Source organism: Condylura cristata, unplaced genomic scaffold (genome assembly GCF_000260355.1).
Source record: "Condylura cristata isolate star-nosed mole 26May11 unplaced genomic scaffold, ConCri1.0 scaffold00034, whole genome shotgun sequence".
In the NCBI taxonomy this organism is placed as follows: Eukaryota; Metazoa; Chordata; class Mammalia; order Eulipotyphla; family Talpidae; genus Condylura; species Condylura cristata.
In genome coordinates this window covers 10,256,898-10,282,449 of record NW_004567135.1, presented here as the reverse complement: position 1 = coordinate 10,282,449, position 25,552 = coordinate 10,256,898, and the positions used below count along the sequence as shown (strand labels likewise).

At 35.9% G+C, this 25,552-nt stretch overlaps 1 protein-coding gene across 1 annotated transcript in view; it reads left to right on the top strand.

The window, feature by feature from the left end:
• WNK1 (WNK lysine deficient protein kinase 1) overlaps window positions 1-25,552 on the top strand; it is a 129,479-nt gene that overhangs the window by 79,504 nt on the left and 24,423 nt on the right. The window contains exons 9-19 of the mRNA XM_004692541.2: window positions 1,176-1,509; window positions 1,935-2,122; window positions 6,642-7,880; window positions 9,897-9,980; window positions 17,145-17,288; window positions 19,614-19,895; window positions 20,549-20,646; window positions 21,036-21,198; window positions 22,593-22,709; window positions 25,042-25,215; window positions 25,412-25,469. Coding sequence (XP_004692598.1) covers window positions 1,176-1,509; window positions 1,935-2,122; window positions 6,642-7,880; window positions 9,897-9,980; window positions 17,145-17,288; window positions 19,614-19,895; window positions 20,549-20,646; window positions 21,036-21,198; window positions 22,593-22,709; window positions 25,042-25,215; window positions 25,412-25,469 — 2,881 coding nt within the window. The remainder of the gene's footprint in view (window positions 1-1,175; window positions 1,510-1,934; window positions 2,123-6,641; window positions 7,881-9,896; window positions 9,981-17,144; window positions 17,289-19,613; window positions 19,896-20,548; window positions 20,647-21,035; window positions 21,199-22,592; window positions 22,710-25,041; window positions 25,216-25,411; window positions 25,470-25,552) is intronic.

Here is a 25,552-nt window from a genome sequence, read left to right as displayed (position 1 = left end):
GAAGTACACTGCTGAGGGGAGCAGCGGGCAGGTCAGGAGAGGTCTGCCACTCTATGTTGTCACCTCCGGGGCAGGCGGGGATCGAACTCATGCGGAAGCGGCTTTAGTTTCTTAGTGCTGTGCTTTAACTCGCTGCGCCACCAGGGAGGGCCCGAGATACATATTTTTTTAAAGATTTATTTTATTTATTTATATATACAAGAGCTGGGGTGTGGACCAGAAGTATGGGAGAGGGGGGAGGTGAAAGTATCATTAGACACAGTGAGGAGCATAACAGGCAGCTCTACTGAAATACGCTGTAGAGGGTAGCAGTGGGCAAGACAGTTGAGGTCTGCTGCTCCACATGGGTCACTCCCTGACCAAGGATCAAAGTCATGCTGCAGTGGCTGCAGATAGCCTCATAGTGCTGAGACTTATTCCCTTGTACCATGAGGGAGGCCCAATTTTAATTGATACTGTTTGAAGTTTATTTTTTTTAACCATCATATATTGTTATATATGATCTGTTAAGTGCTGCCTAGTGAAAGAAAGTAAAAGCAACACAGGTTAATAATAATGGATACATGTAAGCAGCAAATAGAGTAAGTATATTAGAATGAAGGTTTCTTGGTTTTAGAACTTTTTTTAGGTTCACCATTGTTTTATTGTTGTGAGGAGTGATTGTATGTTCATCTTACATGTTTTCCCCCAAAATAATGCCACCTATCCCATTAGTATCTATAAAAATGGTAGGGAAATACATAAAACAGAGCAGTAATTTAAGAATTTGGTTAGGACCAATACCAAGAAATTATTTTCTTCTCTGCTCTTTCTTTGCAAAAGTACCTTTTTTGAAAAAATTGTTGTATTTATTTATGCATACAATAGCTGGTGCATATGCCAGAGGTGTCAGGGGTGAGAGGATTCACCAGACACAGAGTGGGGAGCAGACCAGGCAAATCTGACATACACTGCTGCAGGGAGCAGCAGGTGAGACAGGAAAGGTCTGTTTCACCATGTGAATTAACTTGCTGGCTGGGGATCAAACTCATGTCACAGTGGCTGGCATTAGCTTGATAGTGCTGAGACCAGGGAACCCCCCCCCCAAATTTTCTTATTTGATTTAGGTTTGTGGGGCTTTGTGTTTTGTTTGTTTGTATCTTACATTTTTCCTAATATACCCTTTCATCTTGTAGGTAGAATCTGGGTATGTCTGTGACGGTGATCATAAGACCATGGCAAAAGCCATCAAAGATAGGGTGTCATTAATTAAAAGAAAACGAGAGCAACGGCAGCTGGTCCGGGAGGAACAAGAAAAAAGAAAGCAGGAAGAGAGCAGTCTCAAACAGCAGCCAGAACAGCAATCAAGCGCTTGCCAGGCCGGAGTCAAGCAACTCCCTCCTGCTAGCACTGGCATACCTACTGCATCTACCACTTCAACTTCGGTTTCTACACAAGTAGAACCTGAAGAACCTGAGGCAGATCAGCATCAACAACTGCAATACCAACAACCTAGTGTATCTGTGTTATGTAAGTGTTTGGGAGTGGGTAACTACACTAATAATACTTAGCTTTTTATCTTAGTCATCATTTTGCATCAGCCTTTGATTTTGAATTGTGGATCCAAATATAAGAAATTTGAAATGGGTGCCGTCTATCTTTTCTCCTAAGTTAGACTTTGAAAGCTGTATCGAACATAAGATGAACTTTATATTTTATTTCCCTTATTGTCAGGTAATATTCTATGATAACTAAGGAATATTTTTAAAACATTAAAACTTCCTCCATGAATTTTTCATTTAAACAGAAATATACTTAAAATAGTATTCATTTTTCATTGAGTTCAAAATTGGCTAACCCTAAGTCATGAGTTTGTGTTGGGAAAATGTAGACCTGCTTTTTGTGATTTGTCTCTCCTCTCTCCTTTTTTTTTTGGCATTTCATTTCTCCTTCAGCTGACGGGACAGTTGACAGTGGTCAGGGATCATCTGTCTTTACAGAATCTCGAGTGAGCAGCCAGCAGACTGTTTCATATGGATCCCAACATGAACAGGCACATTGTACTGGCACAATCCCAGGGCATACCGCTTCTGTTGTCCAAGCACAATCTCAGCCCCATGGGGTGTATCCACCCTCAAGTATGGTAAGTAAATGCATGAGAGAGTGCTAGTTATAATCAGAGCCAATAAATAATGTGTGCATTCACATTCTTTCTAATATCTAACATCAGTTTGAAATGGAAAATGATAGGTGGTATATTTTTAAAGAAAAGGTTTGTTATACAGTATTATGGGAGTAGTTCAGACAGGGTAGGATACGTCCATTAATATGTGGGAATTAGCTGAACTTCTTATGTGAAGTAGCTGTGTATAAGATTTAGACTAATGAATTTGATTAAAAGAAATGCTCTCTTTAGCATGGTAGTGTTGAATCTTCACAAAACATTGTGAGTTGGACTTCACATGGTTGAGGTGTGGGAATGAGAAAAGTTTTCCAAAAACTTATTACAAAAATTGCTAAGTATTTTCTGTAAGATTTCTTATTGTATAAAACACAGGTAAGATCTTCAAACCATTATAGAATGCTGCATGTGAGTACTCTAGAGTACAGGAATCCTCTATTTGTATGACTGTTTTAATTTAGCGCTTATGTTTAGTTAATCATCAGTTGCTATGCTGTTCCTGCCTTAAAGTCTGTTGGACACAAGTTCCTTCCCTAGTATATGTTCATTTGCTTTTTCCCTTTATTTGGTATCTGTTTTGTTACTGATATATTTACAGATTCAACTTACAGAGATTATTCCCTGAAATATTTTATGTATATATATACACATACACACACATTACTACCCCACATTTTACATTAATCATTCTTCTCATATAGATGTTAAAGTAGGTCACCAGATAATTCTTTTGTTGACCTTCTGTAAAGTTTTTATAGAAAAATAAAATACATTTGCTCTAGAAAGGAGTTGGAGTATAGAGAATAACTGGTCATTGTATACCATTTGCTTAGTGAGCTTTTTAGGTAGACAGATCCTCCCCAGCCCCCACTTAGAAGCTTTTAATACAACTTTTGTGGAATACTCTTTCTATATTGAATGATTATCTTTCTCTTTTAAGAAAATACTTCTGCTTGCTCTGGTCTTTTATCCTATAGCTTAGAATAAAAGATGTTGTTTTAAAATCCATTCATTAGTTCTGCATTGGCTTGGTCTCAATGAATGGCCACAGTAACACAAAGCTACTAATGTACTAGTGTTTTAACAATCTAATTTTTAATGTTAATAATAAATCTACAGTAGGGTAGAAAAACTTAATGAACACTTGAAAGAAAATGTATTCCTATTTTCTGATGAATACTATTTGTCTTCATTTTTCATCACTTTTTATTCTTGGTCTAATTGATTTGTCCCCTGGATTATCATAACTAGTTTTTTTTCTATTGCTTTTAGTCTATTGACTTTCCTTATCACAGGGTTCTCACCATCACATCTCTAGGAATGGAAGTGAAATTTTAAATATTTGAGCCAAAAACATTGCTATATTTATTAATACCAAAGAACTATTTCTTGCCTTTTACTAACAATTTTCTATGGAATTATCTTTAAGAGGTAATAAATATTAAGGATTTTTTTCAATTTTGTTAACTATATTCTCATTACCAAAAGAATTTGTGGTGGCTATATTTTGTCACTTTTGAATTAGAATTTAAAAATAAGTGAAAAATAGAGAAAAGTAGTAGGACTAGAAAGAACAAATAATCATATCATGATACTTGTACACTTATACTCATGGACCACAAATTTGGCTCAACGCATTCTCTGAGACAATTTTAGAAGAGAAAATCCAATTAGTTACACAGTTCACAGTATCTAAAAGAAATATATAAATTTGCTCAGGACCGCCTTCCATTATTATATGTAGTACTTGTAGCTGTACTGAAACCTTATATAAAAGTACCTCAAACTTTTAAACCTAAGTTCAGTCTCTGGTGTCTGAAATATTTTAAGTTCCTCTATATTCACACATAAGATGTTTTTCACTGACTACTTTTGTAGAAATATACAATGTCTTGTGAATCACTGCTAGAAAGTTAATACTTTTCCTAGTAAAAAATTGACTTTGTCCCTTATAAAGATAGGCAAGTGTAATAAATAAAATACTGCGAATCAACAACTTTCTAAATTTGATACCTTTTAAGATAGAATGCAGAAATCTTTTCTAAAGTTAGCAGAGCTTTCCTGCAAAGTAACCTGATCTTTAAATTTTCCTACATCTTACAATTTATATTAAACTAACAAAATTTATTCTTGTTTAATCTTGGGAAGTTTGTACAAACTACAAACAATATACATTGTTTTCCCTCTCTGTTCTGCTATCTCAATAAATTGGTCATTCTTAATCTTAAAACTTGTAATAGTTAATGTTATTTCACACTGTTTAGGCAGATAATTGGCCATTAATTTCATAAAGAAACCGTACTAGACCAACTATAGAGAGCATATTATGATCTGCTTCATGTGCTTTCTGGAATTATATCTCTCCTCCAAAAATTGGCTTTGTGGAATTGGAGGATAATGGAACATTTCTTTATGTCAACTATGCCATATTATCATTGTACATTTGGTTATTTTATTTTCAAAGTACTGTGTTTTCATGTGTGTTTGTTTTCTGTTTAGCCTCGTCGTGGCCGTAGCATGTCGGTTTGTGTCCCCCATCTTTCTGCTGTTCCCTTTCTGTCCCGCATCTCTCCCAGTGCTCCTTCTACCCCACCACCAGTGCTGTCTGCACCTCTTTCTCCTTCCCTCCTTCGGACTGCCCCTGAGGAAACTTTTGCCGAAAAGCTTTCTAAAGCATTGGAGAGTGTCCTGCCTATGCACTCTGCCTCACAGCGCAAGCACCGACGCTCCAGCCTGCCTTCCCTCTTTGTCAGTACTGTATGTAACCATAATTTCCTGACAAATGAAAGTTTATTACCAATGAATACATCCAGGCATCAAGAATTTTAGTAAAAATTATCAATAGATGAACAGAACTGAATGTAATTATATATTATGCTTTTAGGCTACCAGTTCTCCTAGGAACCTTTATTGTTTCAAGAGTGTAAAGGCAGAAAAAGACAAGGATGTATAATGAGAATACTGTTGGCACAATCACATATATTGTGTCTGCAATAAAACTTAGCTTTTATTAAATCCTCCTATGCCCTATGAACATATATAAACCCCCTTGCATTCTCCTAATAAAGAGTAGGTATATTTAATTTAAATATTTTTCTTCTCCCTTCATTCTGAAGAGACAGTAATGAAACTTTATGAGTCCAATTTTTCTCATTATCTTTAAAGAATAATTAAAGTGTAAAGGTTGGTTTTAATTTGTTAGAAATTTAAAACAGTATGTTGAAAAACAAAAAGCCATATGATATTCCCTTATGGAAATTTTTTTCTGAGATTGAAGAAGATGGAAATTCGTACCTAATGAATACATTTATCCATATATAGTATATATGATTTTCTTTGGCCCCATTTATGTATGTGAATGATCCATCTTTTAAAGTTTTTTTAAACACTGTGAGATCTTGCTGCTGCTTTTCCATATAGAAAATATAGTTTACATTCTGATCTAATAGCACCCAAATCTTCAGGTTTTTATTATATAGTTATGACTTGGGTATATTTCTTGACTAACACCAGTTAGATGGCACATTCTGATTCAAAACAGAAATCCTCTTTAGCTGTTGTGAAGAAATTAGCAAATTAGTTAGCCACTTTGCTAACTTTGAGAGGGTCTCCTCTATTGAAATGATGAAAGTAAATTATTATAATGTGTACTGTGCATTTGGTATGGGTGGATTCTAAATTTGGAATCTTAAATCTAGAATTTCCATGAACAAAAAGTGCTATCAAATCAAGTTGACTTATTTATATTACTCTTCATCTGATTTGCACACCATATTCAGCCATTAACTGAGGTCAGATGAAAAGTGGACATTCAGTGACTTGACGTCTATAACACATTTCATGTAGTAAAATGAACTGCCTGTAGTTTGAGTTACACAGGAATCACATTACTGTCACTGGTCAAGTGGTGTGTTTTTTACAAGCCACCAAAAATCTCTTCTGACTAATACTTAGGAGACTAAGTGAGTTGATAAAGGCAATAATAATAATAACACTGGGACCTCAGACTCTGCACAGGATAGTAAGGATATAGGAAGACATTTTATAAAAAAATATAAGTTGAAGAGCATTTCTTATAAAAGTTGTTGGAATGATACAATAAAATTTCCTGGAATTGTCTTCCATTAAGCTTAATTTTCTTTTTACTACTGATATAATTGATGCTGTTTTCAGAGTGAGTATATTAATTGTGGTACAGGCAAAATACTCACTAAGAAGTGAATATCTTCTGCTTCCTTTCAGAAAAGTTATGGAAAAGCAGTTTTATCCAAAGCAAAGAGTCTCACAGAATAACTTATTAATCCTGGATGTATTTAATGGAGTTTTACTAAGCCCATAATTTCCAAAAGCATTGTTATTTATTAATTATAAATTTGGTGTAACCATTTCATAGGGTTACACAGAGCTACCCAGTTGTGCATGTCTAATGTAATTTCACATATGAATGTATGAATTACTTGTCTTATTCATGTTGATACAGCCTCAGTCCATGGCGCATCCGTGTGGGGGGACCCCAACATACCCAGAATCACAGATATTTTTCCCAACTATTCATGAACGTCCAGTTTCTTTTTCACCACCTCCCACCTGCCCACCGAAGGTGGCAATTTCCCAGCGGCGTAAGAGCACCTCCTTCCTGGAAGCCCAAACACGCCACTTCCAGCCCTTGCTGAGGACTGTTGGCCAAAATCTTCTTCCACCTGGTGGCAACCCAACTAACTGGACACCAGAGGCCGTAGTTATGTTGGGTACTACAACCAGTAAAATTACTGGAGAGCCATGTGAGATACAGGCCCATCCTGTGTTTGAACCAGCTCAAATTTACAGTGACTATAGACCTGGACTAGTACTTCCAGAAGAAGCTCACTATTTTATTCCTCAGGAAGCAGTGTATCTAGCTGGGGTACATTACCAGACACAGGTGACAGAACAGTATGAGGGTATTTCGTACAACTCACCAGTACTGTCGAGCCCTATGAAACAGATACCTGAACAGAAGCCAGTCCAAAGGGGCCCTACTTCAACTTCTGTCTTTGAATTTCCATCTGGACAGGCTTTCCTGGTAGGACACCTTCAGAATTTAAGATTAGATTCTGGATTGAATGCAGGATCTCCCCTCTCTAGTGTTTCTGCACCTATCAGTACAGATGCTGCACGTTTGAAATTTCACCCTATCTTTGTTCCTCATTCTGCGCCTGCTGTGTTAACTCATAACAATGAGAGCAGAAGCAATTGTGTATTTGAGTTTCATGTTCACACACCAAGCTCCTCTTCAGGAGAAGGAGGAGGAGTTTTACCACAGCGTGTTTACCGAAGTCAACAGGTGGCAGTGGACTTAAATCAGGAAGAAACACCTCCTCAATCAGTTGGATTACCTGGCCGCCTGCAGCCTGTGACTGAAGAACAGCATAATTACCATGCCCCAGAATTGACTGTTTCTGTGGTAGAGCCTATCGGACAGAACTGGCCAATAGGAAGCCCAGAATATTCCAGTGATTCCTCACAAATTACTTCTTCAGATCCCAGTGATTTTCAGTCACCTCCCCCTACAGGGGGTGCAGCAGCACCTTTTGGCTCTGACGTCTCATTACCCTTTATCCGTCTGCCTCAGACAGTGTTGCAAGAATCCCCACTTTTCTTCTGTTTCCCCCAAGGAACCACCTCTCAGCAGGTCTTATCTACTTCATTATCTTCAGGAGGATCTACACTCCATCCACAGGTTATAGGAAAACTTCCACAATCCTTTTAAACTACCCTATTCTGTATCATTACATTTAAGTCTTCTATCCCTCATTATCATTGATGAGGAATATTGTTTAATTTTATTTGTATTGTTTTCCACATTGGCGGATTATAAGCTACTGTATTTAAGAAATAAGAGAGAGAAACTGCGTAATTTATGTGTAATATGTGCAAACTCTTGGAGAAAAAACAAAAGCTAGAATCATAGTTACTCCTCAGAAACAATTTTATCTGTTTGTAGTATGTTTTCAGTTAATAGTATAAAAATACAAGTATCTATAATGTACTGATTACTTAAAAATAGTAATGTTAAGTATTTCTTCCTAGAAACAAACATGACTAGTTTAAGAATAATAATGACATTTTTCTTGTAAGTAATACTTGTTTGAATATTAAAAATGCACTGAACTTTCATTAGTGTGGAAGATCTTAAAAGAGAAAGGAAATATCTTAGGAAATTGCCTTAACAAATGAAGGTGCCTTTTTCAAATGACTTTAAACAGGTCGCTGTGTTATGTGACTAAGTAAAATATTAATCCATAAAATGATTTTAATTTTTAGCAGCTAAAAAACTAGTCTAAGTGGTGGTCTTCCTGTTCAGAATTTGTGATGTGTTGCAAGCTAAGGCACATTAGATACCTCATGATCTTATTTTTTTCTGGACAAATTTAAATTTTGCTATTTACCTGTATAAGCTTACACACTATCATGCAAATAAAGACAAAGTAGTGGACACAATAGAATTCAAGGAAGTGGAATCAGATAACATTTGACACATTTTGGCAAATGTTAGAAAGTCTGTGGAGTTACATTTTTAAGATAGTTTGGATCTTTCAGATAGTCCCCTCTTATCTGTGTTCTTCCTACTTTCTTTGTATGTTATTTCCCCATAAACAACCCTGCAAATGTATGTACAGTATCAATTACTTAGCCTAGTACTAAAAAGCAGAAAAGTCCAGAAATTGTACTGCTTGTCATACAGTATACTCACATTATATACTCACATTATATACTCATCACCCCTTACTGTATATTCTAATGTACTACCAGCCATTGTCCTTTAGACTTTCTGAAGTAAAATTTCAACTATCAGATAGTTAATTTACAGACAAGTGCAGAAAAAATAAATACTTAAAGGTGCAATGGAATGTGATGTTATAGCCAAGTAAACTACTAAAAAAATCCCACTAAGCTGAAATGAAACCTCAAAATGGTAGCTTTTTATTTCCTTAACTACCCTGTGTAGATTCCTGCATTCTTTTCTTACTTTCTCCTTTACCCTTCTTGAAAGTTGGAATATTCTAAGTGAGGCTTCCTCAAATTCAATTCTGTAAACATTTTGTGTTGGATAATTCTGTGTCATGGGTGGCTGCTCTATGCATTATAGGATATTTAGCAGCACCCTTGGTCTCTATACCTTACGTTATAGTAGCAACCACCTCTCTCCATTGTGACAACCGAAAATGCCCCTGGTGGTGGTGAGGAAACATAATTGCCCATGATATACTACCACTGTAGGTATGTAACAGTTGATAATAGGTTTTTTTTACACTTTTGATAAAAGTTATCATCGTACAAGAAATAACAAAAGGAACTCATTTGGCATTATCATGTGCCTCCTCTTCTTCAGATACAAAGATTTTTACATTTACCTTGTTTTAATTATTATGTTTTCAGTAATAATTTTATTATGAATGTTACTGTTCTGACCTACCAAAATTATTTCTTGACCAAGCAGTGAATGGTAAATTATTAGGTATTAATCATCAATAGTTTTTATAGGGAATCAAGATACGCTCTGTGATATGATCCGTCTCATCTGACAAAAGATGCCCTAGCAGTCTCTCCAACACATACTTAGTCAAGCTAAGTATTCATTTTGCTCTGAAGCAGACTCCCAGTAGCTGAAATGTTTACTGCAAAAACCTAACCACTGTTTTCTCTACATACCTTAGAACTTATTTAATTTGTTGTATTCATTTCTTCCCTTCAGGCACAGGCGCAAAGCCAGGGTCAACCATCTTCAAGTAGCTTAACAGGGGTCCCATCTTCCCAGCCCATTCAACATTCTCATCAGGTGAGAACAGTTCATTACCTTTGTTATGGACTAACGATAGATAGCTAGAACATCTTTTGTGAGTTAGACTCGTGATTTCAATGGCTTGCTAATTGAGAGGAAAGAGGCATTACATTTCTTGTGCTTAGTAATCTTTTTGAAAACCTGTATTTTTTAATCTACTAAGTTAAAGTTTTAAAAAATCATTATTACTGATATATTTACCTTTAACAAATGATTCTATGTAGAAATTAACAATACAGAATATCAGTTTGTTTCTATTTATGTTTACAACTTGTCCTTTTTTGAGCATTTTGTTAATTGCTTTCAATGTGCCTGACTCTAATACTCCTTTTTATGCGCCTTTTTAATAATTTCTAATCTGCAAGACAGGGTATCAGATTTTATGTTAGTCACTGAATGAAAGCCTAAGAACAATAACTTTAGGGATTTTTTTCCCTATTTGAGTTTTTTTTTGATAATAGTTTATTTTTACATCATTTTGTGCATTTTTTCGTCTCAATTGTAATCCCATCACCAAATCACCCATGTGCCATCACCATAGTCTAGTGCATTTCCTTCCCCCCACTGTTTTTGATCCCATTCCCCACTCCACCCCCATAAAATGTCTGGCATATAGCTGTTCATTATTATTGTTATTTTCTCTCCTGGTCTGTTATACTCCTGCTTTGAATGAAACCATCTGGTATTTTTCCTTTTCTTTCTGGTTTATTTCACTAAGCATGATCTTCTCCAGCTCCGTCCATATTGCTGCAAAAGGCATGAGTTTCTTTCCTTTTTTTTTGGTTGCTAAGTAATACTACATTGTGTATATGTATCACATCTTTTTAATCCAGTCATCCACTTTTGGGCATTTGGGCTGTTTCCATGTCTTTCCAATTGTAAATAAAGCAGCAGTAAGCATGAAGGTGCAGGTATCTTTTGAATCAGTGTTTTTGTGTCTTTTGGGTAGATACCTAGGAGTGAGATTGCTGGGTTATATGGAAGCTCCATGTTTAGCAGTTTGAGGAACCTCCAGACATTTTTCCATAGTGGTTGTACGCATTTGCATTCACCAGCAGTACAGGAGAGTTCCTTTTTCTCCATCCTCGCCAGCATTTGTTGTTGTTAGTTGTTTGAAGATGTGCCATTCTCACTGGGATGAGGTGAAGGGATTTTTTTTTTTAACTTCTAATTTGGGGTTTTATCTACAAGCTTCAAGAGACTTGAGATTACTGCAATGCTAATGTATCCAATAGTAAAAATGGTAATTCTAAAATTATATATCTAGCTAATCACTATTTTAATGAATAATAATTATTTGCATGGGAATAATTCTTTGGGACACAACTGGATATTTGTTAGCTATAAAATCATTATTAGGCTATAAAATTTGTAGCCAATACATATCTTACTGAAATTTTTCCATGATTTATTAGTATTTCATTGACATTTCACTAAGAAGATGTTTTTGTGACATCAAATTACAAATTGGGCAATGTTTCTGTGAGTTTTTGAAACAAAACTTTTAATTCTTGATACAAAAGGCTACTTCTAGTCTGACATGTGTTCATGTAGTTATCTGACACTAAGATTTAAGATTAGTGTTCTTGTACAAGGTTAGTTTAGTTTTATATATATTACTGGTTGATCAGCGCCTTGTGTTATATTGTAAAGGACTTGTAGTTACTGTCTGCTTTGTTTTGTTTCTGCCTTTTTTTCTAGATAAGTATCTGAATCCATTTTTGATTATAATTAAGTTCAAGGAGTCACATTTTTGCCTCCCTTTAACAAATTCTTATTTTGATTGTATTAACAACCCCTTATAAGAACACAAACTAAAAGTTACATAAAACTGATTGAAGACAGAGGCACTGTCATTGTGCCATTATCTGAGCAAAGCTAAGTAAATGCTCTCTTTTTCCTTTACAAAGGAATTTGTTATATCTCTTGTATTTGGGCATATAGATCTAGTACCAAACTAAGAAGATAGTGAGACAGTATTGAGTTCAGTGATGAGAAAAATATGCAAAGGTAGTAAATGGTAGTCCCATAAATGTCAAGTCAAAAGAATTAGGTAGTTGGTTTTTACTGTGGGGAAATGTGTCAAAATGAATATTACCTCAGTACAAAGACTATGTTTTAGTAATGCTTTTTATTAAGAACTTTTATTTTGTGAATTATTTTTAAATTGTAGCTTCATATTTAAATTAAGTAGAATCATAAAATCGAGCCCTCAATGTACAAGAAATGAATGCACACTAGAACTTTCCCAGAGTCACAACAGTAAATGGAGAAAACTAAAATTTACAGAATTTCTAGAATAGTGTTCTTTTTGGTAATAAGTAATGTTCTGTAAGGATTTAAGACTCTACAAAGGTACCTAGGAAGAAACTGCATTTGGTTTAGCTACTAGAGTTCCTTTAGTTTAAAAAAAAAAAAAAAAGGCTATATAAAAAGGCCATAACACTACTAACACATTTATAGTCTTTTTTTTTTTTTTTTTTTTTTTTTTTTTTTAGTTTTCCCATTTTCAAGTATTTTATTAGTCCCTTATTAATTTTTTGGTATATTTTCAATTTATTTCAGTCTTGCATTTTTTAAATTTCTTTAATTCATCTATTCATTTTTATTCTTGTTTATCAACATAACTTTTTTTTTTTTAAGCTAATTTTTGGTTTACATTGTTGTTTGTATTTGGGGACTATAGCACCTGCCCCTTAAGTGTTTTTGCCATAATGTACCTACCACCAAAGCTCCTGTGGCCCACTACCTAGTCCATTGAGTTCCCTCCCCACATTGATCTGATAATCTGTTTTTTAGATGTGATGTTAATTTACTTATTCTCAGGTTCCAGCCCTACTTCAGATAATTGTATGTTTCATTTCATTGTATTAGCATGAGGGAAAAAATTTACTTTGGCTTAAATTTATTTCATGGGCTTCTAGAATATAGTGAATAAGGGACTCCTTGTTTTTTTGTTTTTTTTTTTTTTCATGTTTTTTAAGTGTTCCTTCCAGCTTGTGCTTGCTCTTAATTAAGTACCAAAAATAGCCTCTTCCTACTGGAAAACTTAGTAATTGCCACAAGCAAGGTCATGTGCTGCTCTACTTGTTTAATAATATCCATGTGGCACATGTGGAATCATAGGGTATTTCTTACTTTCTTTTCAACTGATGCTTGTGAACAGGTGTTTCCATCAAGCATTCATGTTACTATAATACTGACAACTGTGACTGTTAGTACAGTCAGTATAAGCTATTTGAACTGGTTTTGTGAGGCTAGTTTATACAAAGCATGGTGCCAAACTGCCATGCTAAATAGTACCTGTTTAGCTGAAGTATTGATTATTGTCCAATGTGCCTGGGTACAAAAAATTTACCATGTACTTTGACCTTCCCAGAGGCATTATTTCTCCCTAAGTGTTTTTAAGGTATAACCAACATACATGCTGTCAATTATTATAAGCAAAGTGTGAGGGCATGTGTATATAAAACTGCTCATTTTTGACAGGTCCCATCCTTGACTAATTGAACAGGTTTTTTACTAATTGAGTTCCTGTTCTGAAGGGCTATGTACTCTTTTATCTTTTTTAAAGAGTTACTTATTTGTGCATACAGAACTGGGGTACAGGCCAGAGGTGCAGAGGCGGTGAGAGGATTCACCAGAGACAGTAGGGAGCAGAACAGGCAGATCGTCAAAGTACACTGCTGAGGAGAGCAGCGGGTGGGTTAGGAGAGGTCTGCCTCACAGTGTGAATCACCTCCGGGTAGGCGGGGATCAAACTCATGCGAAAGTGCCTTTAGCTTCTTAGTGCTTTAACCCGCTGTGTCACCAGGGAGGGCCAGGCCATATACTCTTAAGCAATGAGAGTCTACCATCATAGATCAGGTATTACTATTTTCATGTAGCCTATTTAATCCAATAAATATATGTGAGTGCCTACAAAGCAAATAACATTACATACAACTTGCAGAGCATTTTGCTTGAGTTTTTATACGATCCTAATGTGAACCTTGTAAGTTATCCTTATTTACACTCTAAGTGGCCTGAAATCTGAAGAAATGAGTAATTTTCCCAAGCTGACATTGTTTATAAAAAGTAGAAAACAGAATTTCAATCCAAGTAGTGTGATTCCACAACTCTCCATTTAACTACTATCTAATTATGTTATGAGAGATTTTAAGATCTCCCATGTGAAGGTTTTCTGAAAGAGATAGTGTTTGAATTCGAAATGCAGAATAATAAAGGCCAAAAGGGGGAAAACCGTCAATATAAGCAAAATTGAAGGCCCAAAGATAGAAAAACATGTGAGATAGAGATATCAGCCTCTAGTTCATTTTAGCTAAAAGCACAGGTTAATTTAGTACAGGTTCAGGAAACAACTGTTAAGTCCAAAACTTGATGTAAAACATGGTTCCACACTCATGGGGTATGGAAGAGAGGTAATCATGTGCTCCAATGGGGCTTTTTTCCTCACATTTAGCAAAAAGAAGGGAATTACCAGATATTCAGGTCTTTATTATACTCATATTATAAGCTCTCCCTGCCTTTTATTTTGAACAGTAACCCAAAACTGTTAATGGAATAAAATAAAACTGGTGAGAAAATACGTGACTAAAAATATTTAGACAACATTAACAAAACTGATTTTAATATAAAAAATAGAAATTAAGCATAGATTTAGTTCTTAGTCTTAAGGGAGCAATTTCACTATTCCCGGATTCTGTATGTCATTGTACACAGCATGTACAACTTTAAGAAGTTATACAAGCACTATATGGGTATAAACCTATAAAATAAATGTAAAAAATGAGCCCAGCTCTTCCAATATTACTTAAACAAGTGTTTGTCATTGCAAATTTTGCCTCAAGACCCAACTTAAAGAGAAAATACTATGTTAAAACCTAGAACATTCATAGGTAGCCATAGTAAAGATCAATACGCTTGCAAATGAAGAGCTTGAATTACAGAGGTACAGTATTTTTCAATTAGTATACTGCGTAACATATAGTCTTAGATATGTAAATTATTGACATAAATAATTGTAGATATTTTAATATTAATTCTTTAAAGTGTAAGTATATTCAGTTTAACCAAAAGGCTTTCTCTTTTTTTAGTTCTTCTTTCTCAGTGGAAAAATGGGGAAATTGTCTTCCCCATTGTCATCCAGAGTCGCCTTATAGTTGGATACATGATATATCTTAGTTTCTAAAAATAAAGTAATTCAGCAGCCATTTGTTCATATTTTTTAAGTTAAAATAAGAATATATTAGCCCTCCCTCGTGGCACAAAAGGCTAAAGTTGCATCACTGCAAAGCTGGCCTAAGCTGCTTAGATGCAAATTCAAATCCCTGCCCCAGAGGTAACCCACATGGTGTGCAGCACAGCAGACCTCTCCTGTCTCGCCCACTGCTCCCCTCAGCAGAGTACTTCGTCAGTCTGCCTCTTCTGCTGCCCCCTCTGTCTCTGGTGAATCCTCTCATCGCCCCTGCACCTCTGGCCTGTATCCTAGTTCTGTATGCATAAATAAATCTTTAAAAAAAAAAAAATAAGAATATATTACCAGAAATAATTATATAAGAATAAAACAACTTCTATCACCATTATATTTGGCATTCTTATAGTAATTTTAATATACATAAGAAAGAAGTAAGAAATAAATATCAGGAGAGCAGATACTGCATAGTGTCAACTAGCAAAATATAGGATATTAAGGTGATTAATTAAGGTGGTTAATATACAAAAAGTATACAAAGGAAAATAAAGTCCTGGGGATTTAATGTAGAGTATGGCAATTATAGTTAATAATACTATATTGTATATTTGAAAGCTGCTATACCATATTTTACATGGTAAGCAAATAACATATATTGATTATATCAAAGATATATATGTTTCATGTGTGTGTGTGTGAAACAAATAGCTTATTTTATACCAACAGTGACCTATTAGTTGTTTGGACAGGGACATACATGTAAAGGATATTGGTTGTAACATTATTTTAAGTAGCTAAAAAGAAAATACTCAAGGGTAGGAAGACCACAAGGGAAATTCTGTGGGGACTACCTGAGAAAACAAAGCAGACAATGTAAAAAAAAGAACAATGTTGTAAATTATATATAAATTTTTCTTAATCAAGTGTTAATCATTAGGATATCAAAATCATTAATAGCTGAAATGAAAATGACAAAATCATAGAACAGTATTAATAGAACAAAAAAAAGAAAAATCTACCTATGAGTAAATTACCACTTGTGCTTAGACAAAAACCCATAAAGGTGATATGCCAGATTACCAACAGTGGTTGCCTCTGGAGAATTAGTGTTTAGGGGTATTTCCACTTTTTTCTAAATTTTTATTACAGGTGTTTATTAACTTTTATTTGAATTTTTAATTATAGTTATTAAAGAGTTTTGACAGTCATCTATAAAGTTCTATTTTTGTTATGCAGGAATGGACCATTAATTTTGGGATGATAGTCTTGTGTTGTTTGCTTGACTTATAACAAAATTTAATATTTGGGTATAGTTATATATCACATGTTACTGAGTTTAATATTGACCAGAGCCCCTTACACATGGTTGATTCCCAGATGTCTTTCTCTTTGTCCTACTATGAGTTGAGTGATAATGTCCTTTGAAATGAAGGAAACCTCATTTTGACAGTAACATCAATAAATGATAAATTCAAAATTATTTTGAATAGAAATTCTTCAAGCATATTAATTATACAATTGGTGAAATAGTTTACTGGAAAGTGATTAAAGGAGGAGATTGGATTGAGTTAGTATAGGACCAAAGTGAGAGTGAATACCAGAAATTGTAGGAAAAAGAGAAAAGAGAGAGTACAAGAAAACCGATTGGTTGGATATTGGATGTGGTATCTAAAAGTGTTGCAAATAACCGGCTGTTGCGATAAAGGAGGATGTTGGGTGAAGAACCAGTGGTGATTTTTGGAACATTGGTTATTTATTCTTGGTGGTGTATCATCAAAAAAAAAAAAAAACAAAAAAAAAACAGAACATGAGAAATGTAAAGGGGAATTGATTCATTTGGGTTTGTTCATGTGTTGATTATGGAAATTGACATCACATAGACAGTGAAACCCTTAGGCAAACATACTTCCTTAGAAGCATGTAATTGATGACTTAAAACTGAACAATTAAATTTTTTTCCTCAACAGCAGGGGATACAACAAACAGTCCCTCCTCAACAGACAGTGCAGTATTCACTTCCACAGACATCAACCTCTGAGGCCACTCCTGTACAGCCAGTGAGTCAACCTCAAGCTCCACAGGTCTTGCCTCAAGTGTCAGCTGGGAAACAGGTAAACTCTTTAATTTCTAAAAGAAAGATCTGATTGTAACTTGTCCTTTTGTGTGGATGGGCTTCTTCTACCTTTTCGTCTAATAGTAAAATAATGAAATTGGTTAGTTTCATGATAGAAATTGTTCTTCTCTCCTTATGCAGTGGCTAATGGTACATACCATGGTCCATATTTTCCATTCTTCCAAGTCCCAGTGGTAATTGGTAAATGTGTCTATACTGATAGCACTAACAATCCAAAAAGGCTTATCAGTCTAAAATCATTTTGATTGGTATTAAATGAAAGTGGTTTGGTAACTGAACCTGTGATATTGTCTAGAATTATGTCAACTAAATTTAGTATTCTGAATTTGCAGCTAGGCTGTATTTTCATGTAGAACTTTATATTGTTCTCCCTCATTGCTACTGACAGTAGGTCATGAAAAGTACCCTTTGGGAGTATGGTCTTTTCAAAGACCTTTACAATCTTTCTTCATTGAGGCTTGTTGTGCTTGTCTTTTGGCACATTGTGGTGTTATTGCCATATATTATTGCCATCTGAGGTGCTATGAATTATAAAATGTTAACCATTTTATGCAATTGTGTGAGATATTTCAGTTTAACACTTACTTAAATGATGAAGTGGTTGAAAGGAATGCTTGCATCCTAGAATCAATAGAATAAGGTAATTACGCCTAATTTTATAGACTTAAGAATTGTAGTAGCAATGTGGGTAAAATCTAATTTCATTGGGAAGGAATTTCAGTTCTGGTATAATAGCATATAGACTTAGTGACAGCAAACATGCCATTTCATTATGGTATGTGAAATAGATTTCATTAAAATTTTTTTCATAAAAACCTCCCGTGAAAAGATCTACCTTTTATTGTTAAACAGTGAATGAAACCTTTGCAAAATGTTCTGCAAAGATATAGGACAATAGTTAGTTTATCAGCCTCTTGTCCTGCTATCCTTTCCCTACTCTTATGTGGCATATTAACTTACACTAATGTATGCAGGGTTGGTTGTTTTTTGTTTTTTTATGTTTTCTTCTTTTTGGCTAGTGAAACTTGCTTTTAGCAGCCTTGCTTTTTTTTTTCTTTTTTTTTTTTTTTTAAAGTCTATTTTGTTTTTCTCTACCTTCTCAGCTTCCAGTTTCCCAGCCAGTACCAACTATTCAAGGCGAACCTCAGATCCCAGTTGCAACACAACCCTCAGTTGTTCCAGTCCACACTGGTGCTCATTTCCTCCCTGTGGGACAGCCACTCCCTACTTCCTTACTCCCTCAGTACCCTGTCTCTCAAATTCCCATATCAGCTCCTCATGTGTCTGCAGCTCAGACAGGCTTCTCATCCCTGCCCATCACAATGGCAGCTGGCATTAATCAGCCTCTGCTTACCTTGGCTTCATCTGCTACAGCAGCTACAATCCCAGGGGGATCAACTATGGTTCCTAGTCAGCTTCCAACCCTTCTGCAACCTGTGACTCAGCTACCAAGTCAGGTTCACCCACAGCTCCTGCAACCAGCAGTTCAGTCCATGGGAATACCAGCTAGCCTTGGACAAGCTGCTGAGGTTCCACTTCCCTCTGGAGATGTTCTGTACCAGGTATTGTGTTGACTAACATAAAAAAGGGCACCAGAGGGTCTGGTTTAATAGCACACCATCCTGGGCTTGAAAATCTAATCAGAGTATTAACTACCAATAACAAAAGTTTTTGATCTCTGCTAGAGCTGTTAAAACAGTAAAATTCTGAGAAAGGATAGGGTGATGATGTCTGATGATACCATTTATGTTTTTCTTAAGACATCTCTTGGGAGAAAACGGTTCTCTCTGTGTCCACTATAATCTGATTAAATGCTAGATATGACTAATAGTGAAGTGCATCAGTCTACTTTTTTCATAGATAAATAGAATAGCCAATTGGTATCAATAAAAAGCTCCAGGGTTTGGATTTAAAAGGTTAGCATGTTATCATTCTGTTTAGATTTAGAAGGTTAGCATGTTATCACAGGAATGACTGAGACCTTGAAGAGTTTTTGCATTCTCCCATTTAAGAGATACCAAAAATAGTTTGTTTCTTTCTTTGTAAGAAGTAACTAAGTCTGTTATTCCTATTTAAATAGTCTCTCAAAGGAGAAGAAAATCTGGCTACTTAAAGTATAATTGTAGAGTCCCCTGAATTGAAATTGGACTGCCATTTCAAGAATCATCTTTAAATTATTACAGCGATGAGTTGCTATTCTCTGCTATTTGCTTGCTTTCCCCTTTTTTCCCCCCTTGTCTTCCTGTTTTGCTAATTTGATTATCCAGCCTGTACTAACTTGCCTTCCTCATTTCTATCACAGGGCTTCCCATCTCGACTACCACCACAGTACCCAGGAGATTCAAACATTCCTCCCTCTTCCAGCGTGGCTTCTGCTTGCAACCCTGCTACACTCTTATCCCCTCCCATGCCAACAGAAGCCTTGGCTACACCAGGTTACTTTCCTGCAGTGGTGCAGCCTTATGTTGAATCAAATCTTTTGGTTCCTATGGGCAGTATAGGAGGACAGGTTCAAGTGACTCAACCAGCAGTGAGTTTAGCACAACAAGCCCCCACAACATCCTCCCAGCAAGCCGCTCTGGAGGTAAATGGAATTCCTTGCATGTTTATATATAATGTCTAAAAAATGAAAAAGGAGTAACCCAGGTTGACCTAGTTTAGACGTGTGGAAACTATATCAAACTAACTTCTGAATGACTTTTTCTTACAGCAGAATGAAATGCCAATGTGGGGGCCTTGTTGCCACTGGCTGTTCTGCTGGGAAGTGAGTGTGCCTTGGAAAAGAATAGTTCTATTAGCACTTCACTTCTCTAGCTAGTATTTTAGCCATTACTCTTATCCTTTCACAAATTCTTGCCATTGGCAGTCATAAGAATATCTTATCCTACTAGGAGAAAGGTCTGAATCATCTTTGCACTTTCTTCTGCCTGCCCTATTGCACACTTCTGGTAAGATGCTGTCTGCATGACAAGTTGTAGTTTATCACTACCAATCAACTGTGTTGGCTGATGTCACACCATGCAGTCTGTACCAGAGATTAACGTAGAAACTTACTTTGGAATTTTAAGACCGCCATCTCTCTAGATACTGAATATTAAGAGTTACTTGTAAGTATAGTGCTTCTCAGACGTAGGGAAAGGATAGTTGAAAAAAAAAAAGTGGGGGGGAATAGCTATTGGGGATGGTGATTAACAAAATCTATCACTGCTAAGATTGAATTATCCATTCTATTCACAGAGTACTCAGGGAGTCTCTCAGATTACTCCTTCAGAGCCAATTCCAATAGCACAGCCACAGCCTACCCAGCCTACTGCTTTGGTCTCTTCTTTAGACAGGTATGTAAAAGTAAAATTCTCTTTCCTTGATTGGTAGGTAGGAGGGTATAAAACTTAAAAATATCATACACTTGTGGCCCTCCCTGGTGGCGCAGCGGGTTAAAGCACAGCACTGAGAAGCTAACGCCACTTCCGCATGAGTTCGATTCCTGCCTGCCCCGGAGGACCACATGGCGAGGCAGACCTCTCCTGACCCGCCCGCTGCTCCCCTCAGCAGTGTACTTCGTCGATCTGTCTGCTCTGCTCCTCTCTCTGTCTCTGGTGAATCCTCTCACCCTCCACATTTCTGGCCTGTACCCTAGTTCCATATGAATAAATAAATAAATCTTTTTTAAAAAAAAATGTCATACACTTGTATCTCATATTATTAACTCAACTTTTTTTTAAAGTGCACATTCAGATGTTGCTTCAGGTATGAGTGATGGCAATGACAATGTCCCATCATCCAGTGGAAGACACGAAGGCAGAACTACTAAACGACATTATCGAAAATCTGTAAGAAGTCGCTCTCGTCATGAAAAGACTTCACGTCCAAAATTGAGAATTTTGAATGTAAGTATTGCTGTTTTGTGGTTTTCGTGTAATTTGTTGATATCGTTTCAATATATCTTAAGGCTCAGGTGTATTGAGGAATGTTTAGGATGTTCTGAATACCTGAATGTATTGCTACTTTCCATATTTCTGTGATGAGGCACTATTTACATTTCAGAAAAAGACTCATGTCAAGAAGACCAGAAACAAGTGTTGGCAAGGATGCAAAAGGAAAGCAATTGCCATACACTGTTAGTGGGCACTTAGACTGGTCCAGCCTCTATAGAAAATAGTTTGGAGGCTTCTCAGAACATTAAAAATAGGTCTACCATATGATCCAGCAATACCACTCCCAGATAGTTACCTTAAAAAAGCAAAAACATGAATTTGAAGTAATATGTGCACTCCTGTGTTCATTGCAGCACTTATGATAGCCAAGTTATGGAAACAATCTTTAAAGATAGATGAGTAGATGAAAAATATGTGCTACAGTAACACAATGGGTAACTACTTAACTATTTTAAAAAACAAAAAAGATGAACTATTTCCAAATGCAATAATATGGGTGGAATTGGAGGGGATAATGCAGAGTGAAGTAAATCAGAAGGAGAAAGACAACTATCATGTGGAATGTAGAAAAACAATTCAAAGGACCAGATACAACCAAACCTATAACAAACCCTAGAAATCTGACCATAGAATTGAGACTGGCAGAAAGAGAAAATGAGTGTAAAGAACAAAATATATAGGGACCAGTAGACTGTGGTGGAGGACCCTGATGGCCTTGGTTGTACGTGTGGTGTGGTGATATCTCAGTGTTTTGTTTTTAAGTAATTTCTTGCTTAAATGTTTAATTATCTTTTTTTTTTAAGCTTTATTTATTCATACAGAACTGGGATACAGGCCGGAGGCACAGGGGCAGTGAGAGGATTCACCAGAGACAGTGGGGAGCAGAACAGTCAGACTGACAAATTACACTGCTTGTGGTAGCAGTGAGTGGGTTAGGAGAGGTCTGCTGTGCCTTGTGAGTCAGCTCACATGCTGGGTATCAAACTCTCATTGAAGCAACTGCAGCACACTTGGCAGTACTGCTCTTTAACCCAGTGTGCCGCCAGGGAGGGCCCTAATTGTCTTTTTTAAAAATGAAAAAGAATAAGTTTACTTTGTAGAAGGAAGACTTTATAATCCCTCTATAGTCCTTATTGCAGTCTTCACTGCATGGAAGATCAGTAACTCGAAGGCTGATAATCTTAGCGTTTCCTTAGTCTTAGTAGAGAGACAAAGTACCAGTGATCCAAGGAGTAGTGAAAAAGGGTTAAGTTGAAATGGTAATCTGCATTACTTTCTCAAAATCAGTACCAGTGCTGTGAGTATATTTTCTGAAATATGCAGTGCTTTTTCTTTTTTCTTTCTAGGTTTCAAATAAAGGAGACCGGGTAGTAGAATGTCAGTTAGAGACTCACAATAGGAAAATGGTTACATTCAAATTTGATTTAGATGGTGACAACCCTGAGGAGATAGCAACAATTATGGTATGTCTGCATTTTGAATTTCACATTTTGTCTTAGTACTTGATTAATATCCACTGCCCTGCATAAATAAGCAGTATTTTGTAATCTGTTTTGACATTAAGTACTTATTTCATTGTGAATACAAATAACATACTAAATCTAGTTTGTTCAAATAACATACAATCTAGAAATGTTTTTGTCTATGACATGTCTAAGTGAGCATTGTAAAACTCACATAGCAAATAAAACATGTGTTTTGCAGATAGGGCTGAAGTCATGAAAGTGGTAATTGAATGACTTAAAACTTGAGAGACTTGCCAGAGCAATAAGACAGGAAAAAGACATACAAGGTATCCAAATAGGGAAAGAAGAAGTAAAACTATCCTTATTTGTAGACAATATGTTAATTTACGTGGAAAACCCTAAAAACGCCACAGAGAAATTAATCAAAACCATCAACCAGTTTAGCAAGGTAGCAGGATCTAAAATCAACACACAAAAGTCAGAGACTTTCCTGTATACAACCAACCAATCAGAAGAAGCAGAAATTTTAAAAAATCATCTCCTTTTCAATTAAAACAAAAAGAATCAAATACCTGGGAGACAACCTAACAAAAGAGGTGTTACAAAACACTGTTAAAAGAAATACAAGAAGACATCATGAAATGGAAAGACATCCCCTGTTCATGGATCGGGAGAATTAACATCATCAAAATGGCCATCCTGCCAAAAGCAATATACAGATTTAACACCATTCCAATAAAAATCTCAATGACATTCTTCAAAGAAATAGAAAAAATATTAATGAGATTCATATGAAACAACAAAAGACCTCAAATAGCTAAAACTTTCATGACTAAGAAAAAACAGAATGGAGGCATTACAATCCCAAACCTCAAGCTATACTGCAAGGCCATAATAATCAAAACTGCATGGTACTGGAACAAGAATAGACATACAGATCAGTGGATTCAAATAGAAAACCCAGATATAAACCCACAGGTTTATGGACAGTTAATTTTTGACAAAGGAGCAAAGAAGATACAATGGAACAAAGAAAGTTTGTTCAGCAAATGGTGCTGGAAAAATTGGGAAGCTACATGAAAAAAAAATGAAACTAGATCACACCATACACAAAAATCAACTCAAAGTGGATTAAAAACCTAGACATAAGAACAGAAACTATAAAATACCTGGAAGCAAAAATGGGCCAAACACTACACAACATACACTTCAGCCACATCTTAAAAGATAGAGCACCCAATGCAATGATAGTGAAGGCAAGGATAAATAGATGGAACTCTACATCAAGTGAAAGAGCTGTACAGCAAAAGAGACAGTACAAAAGACAGACATCCCACTGATTGGGAAAAAATTTCCTTACACAAAACTAGCAATAAAGGATTGATCAAAAAGATATATGGAGAACTGATGAAATTCAACAAAGATAAACAACCCCATCAAAAAATGGGCAGAACTAAAAATACACTTCTCCAAAGAGGAAATGCAGATGGCCAACAAGCATATGAAAAAATGTTCAACATCACTTGTAATAAGGAAGATGCAAATTAAAACCACAGTGAGCTACTACCTCACCCCAGTGAGAATGGCACATCTACAAACAACTAGCAGCAACAAATGTTGGCGAGGATGGGGAGAAAAAGGAACTTTTCTGCACTGCTGGTGGAAATGCAAACTAGTACAACCACTATGGAAAACTGTTTGGAGGTTCCTCAAACTGCTAAATATGGAGCTTCCATACAACCCAGCAATCCCACTCCAAGGTATCTACCCAAAAAACACAAAAACACTGATTCAAAAGGATACCTGCACCTCCATGTTTATTGCCGCTTTACTTACAATTGGAAAGACATGGAAGCAGCCCAAGTGCCCAAAAAGTACATGACAGGATTAAAAAGATGTGGTACATATATACAATGGAGTATTACTTAGCAACCAAAAAAAATAAACACATCTTTTGCAGCAACATGGATGGAGCTGGAAAAGATCATGCTTAGTAAGATAAGCCAGAAAGAAAAAGAAAAATACCAGATGGTTTTGCTCATAGCAGGTGTATAATGGACCAGGCGAGAAAATAATAATAATAATAATGGTCAGCCATATGCCAGAGACATTTTGTGGGGGTGGAGTGGGGAATGGGACCAAAAACAGTGGGGGGAGGGAAGTGCGCTGGACTATGGCAATGGCAGATGGGTGACTTGGTGATGGGAAACCCACAGGGATTACAGTTGAGATGAAAAAAAAAGTACAAAATGATGTAAAAATAAACTATTGTATCATTAAAAAAAAACTTGAGAGACTTTATTAAACTGACATAGTATTTCTGTTGCAGGTGAATAACGACTTTATTTTAGCAACCGAGAGAGATTCATTTGTGGATCAAGTGCGGGAAATTATTGAAAAAGCTGATGAAATGCTCAGTGAGGATGTCAGCGTGGAACCAGAGGGTGACCAAGGGCTAGAAAGTCTTCAGGGAAAAGATGACTATGGCTTTTCAGGTTCTCAAGTAGGTTTGCCATTCCCGTTGTGAAATTTTGTTTACTTAAAATATTTCTATAGTGCAAAATTTGCCAAGAAAAAATGTCACATTGACACCTGTGACAGAGATTATCAAACACTGATAACCCTCTTTGTATGTAGTCATTTGTTTTGCCTAATTGTTGAGATTGTATTGGAGAATTAATTTAATCCCTTTGTTGTAGAAGCTGGAAGGAGAATTCAAACAACCAATTCCTGCATCTTCTCCACCACAGCAAATAGGTGAATTTCTTTCATATCTTTGTTTGCTTTTACCAGAAATGATGTATACTAGTAATGAAATCTTGATGCAGAGTCTCGGGGCG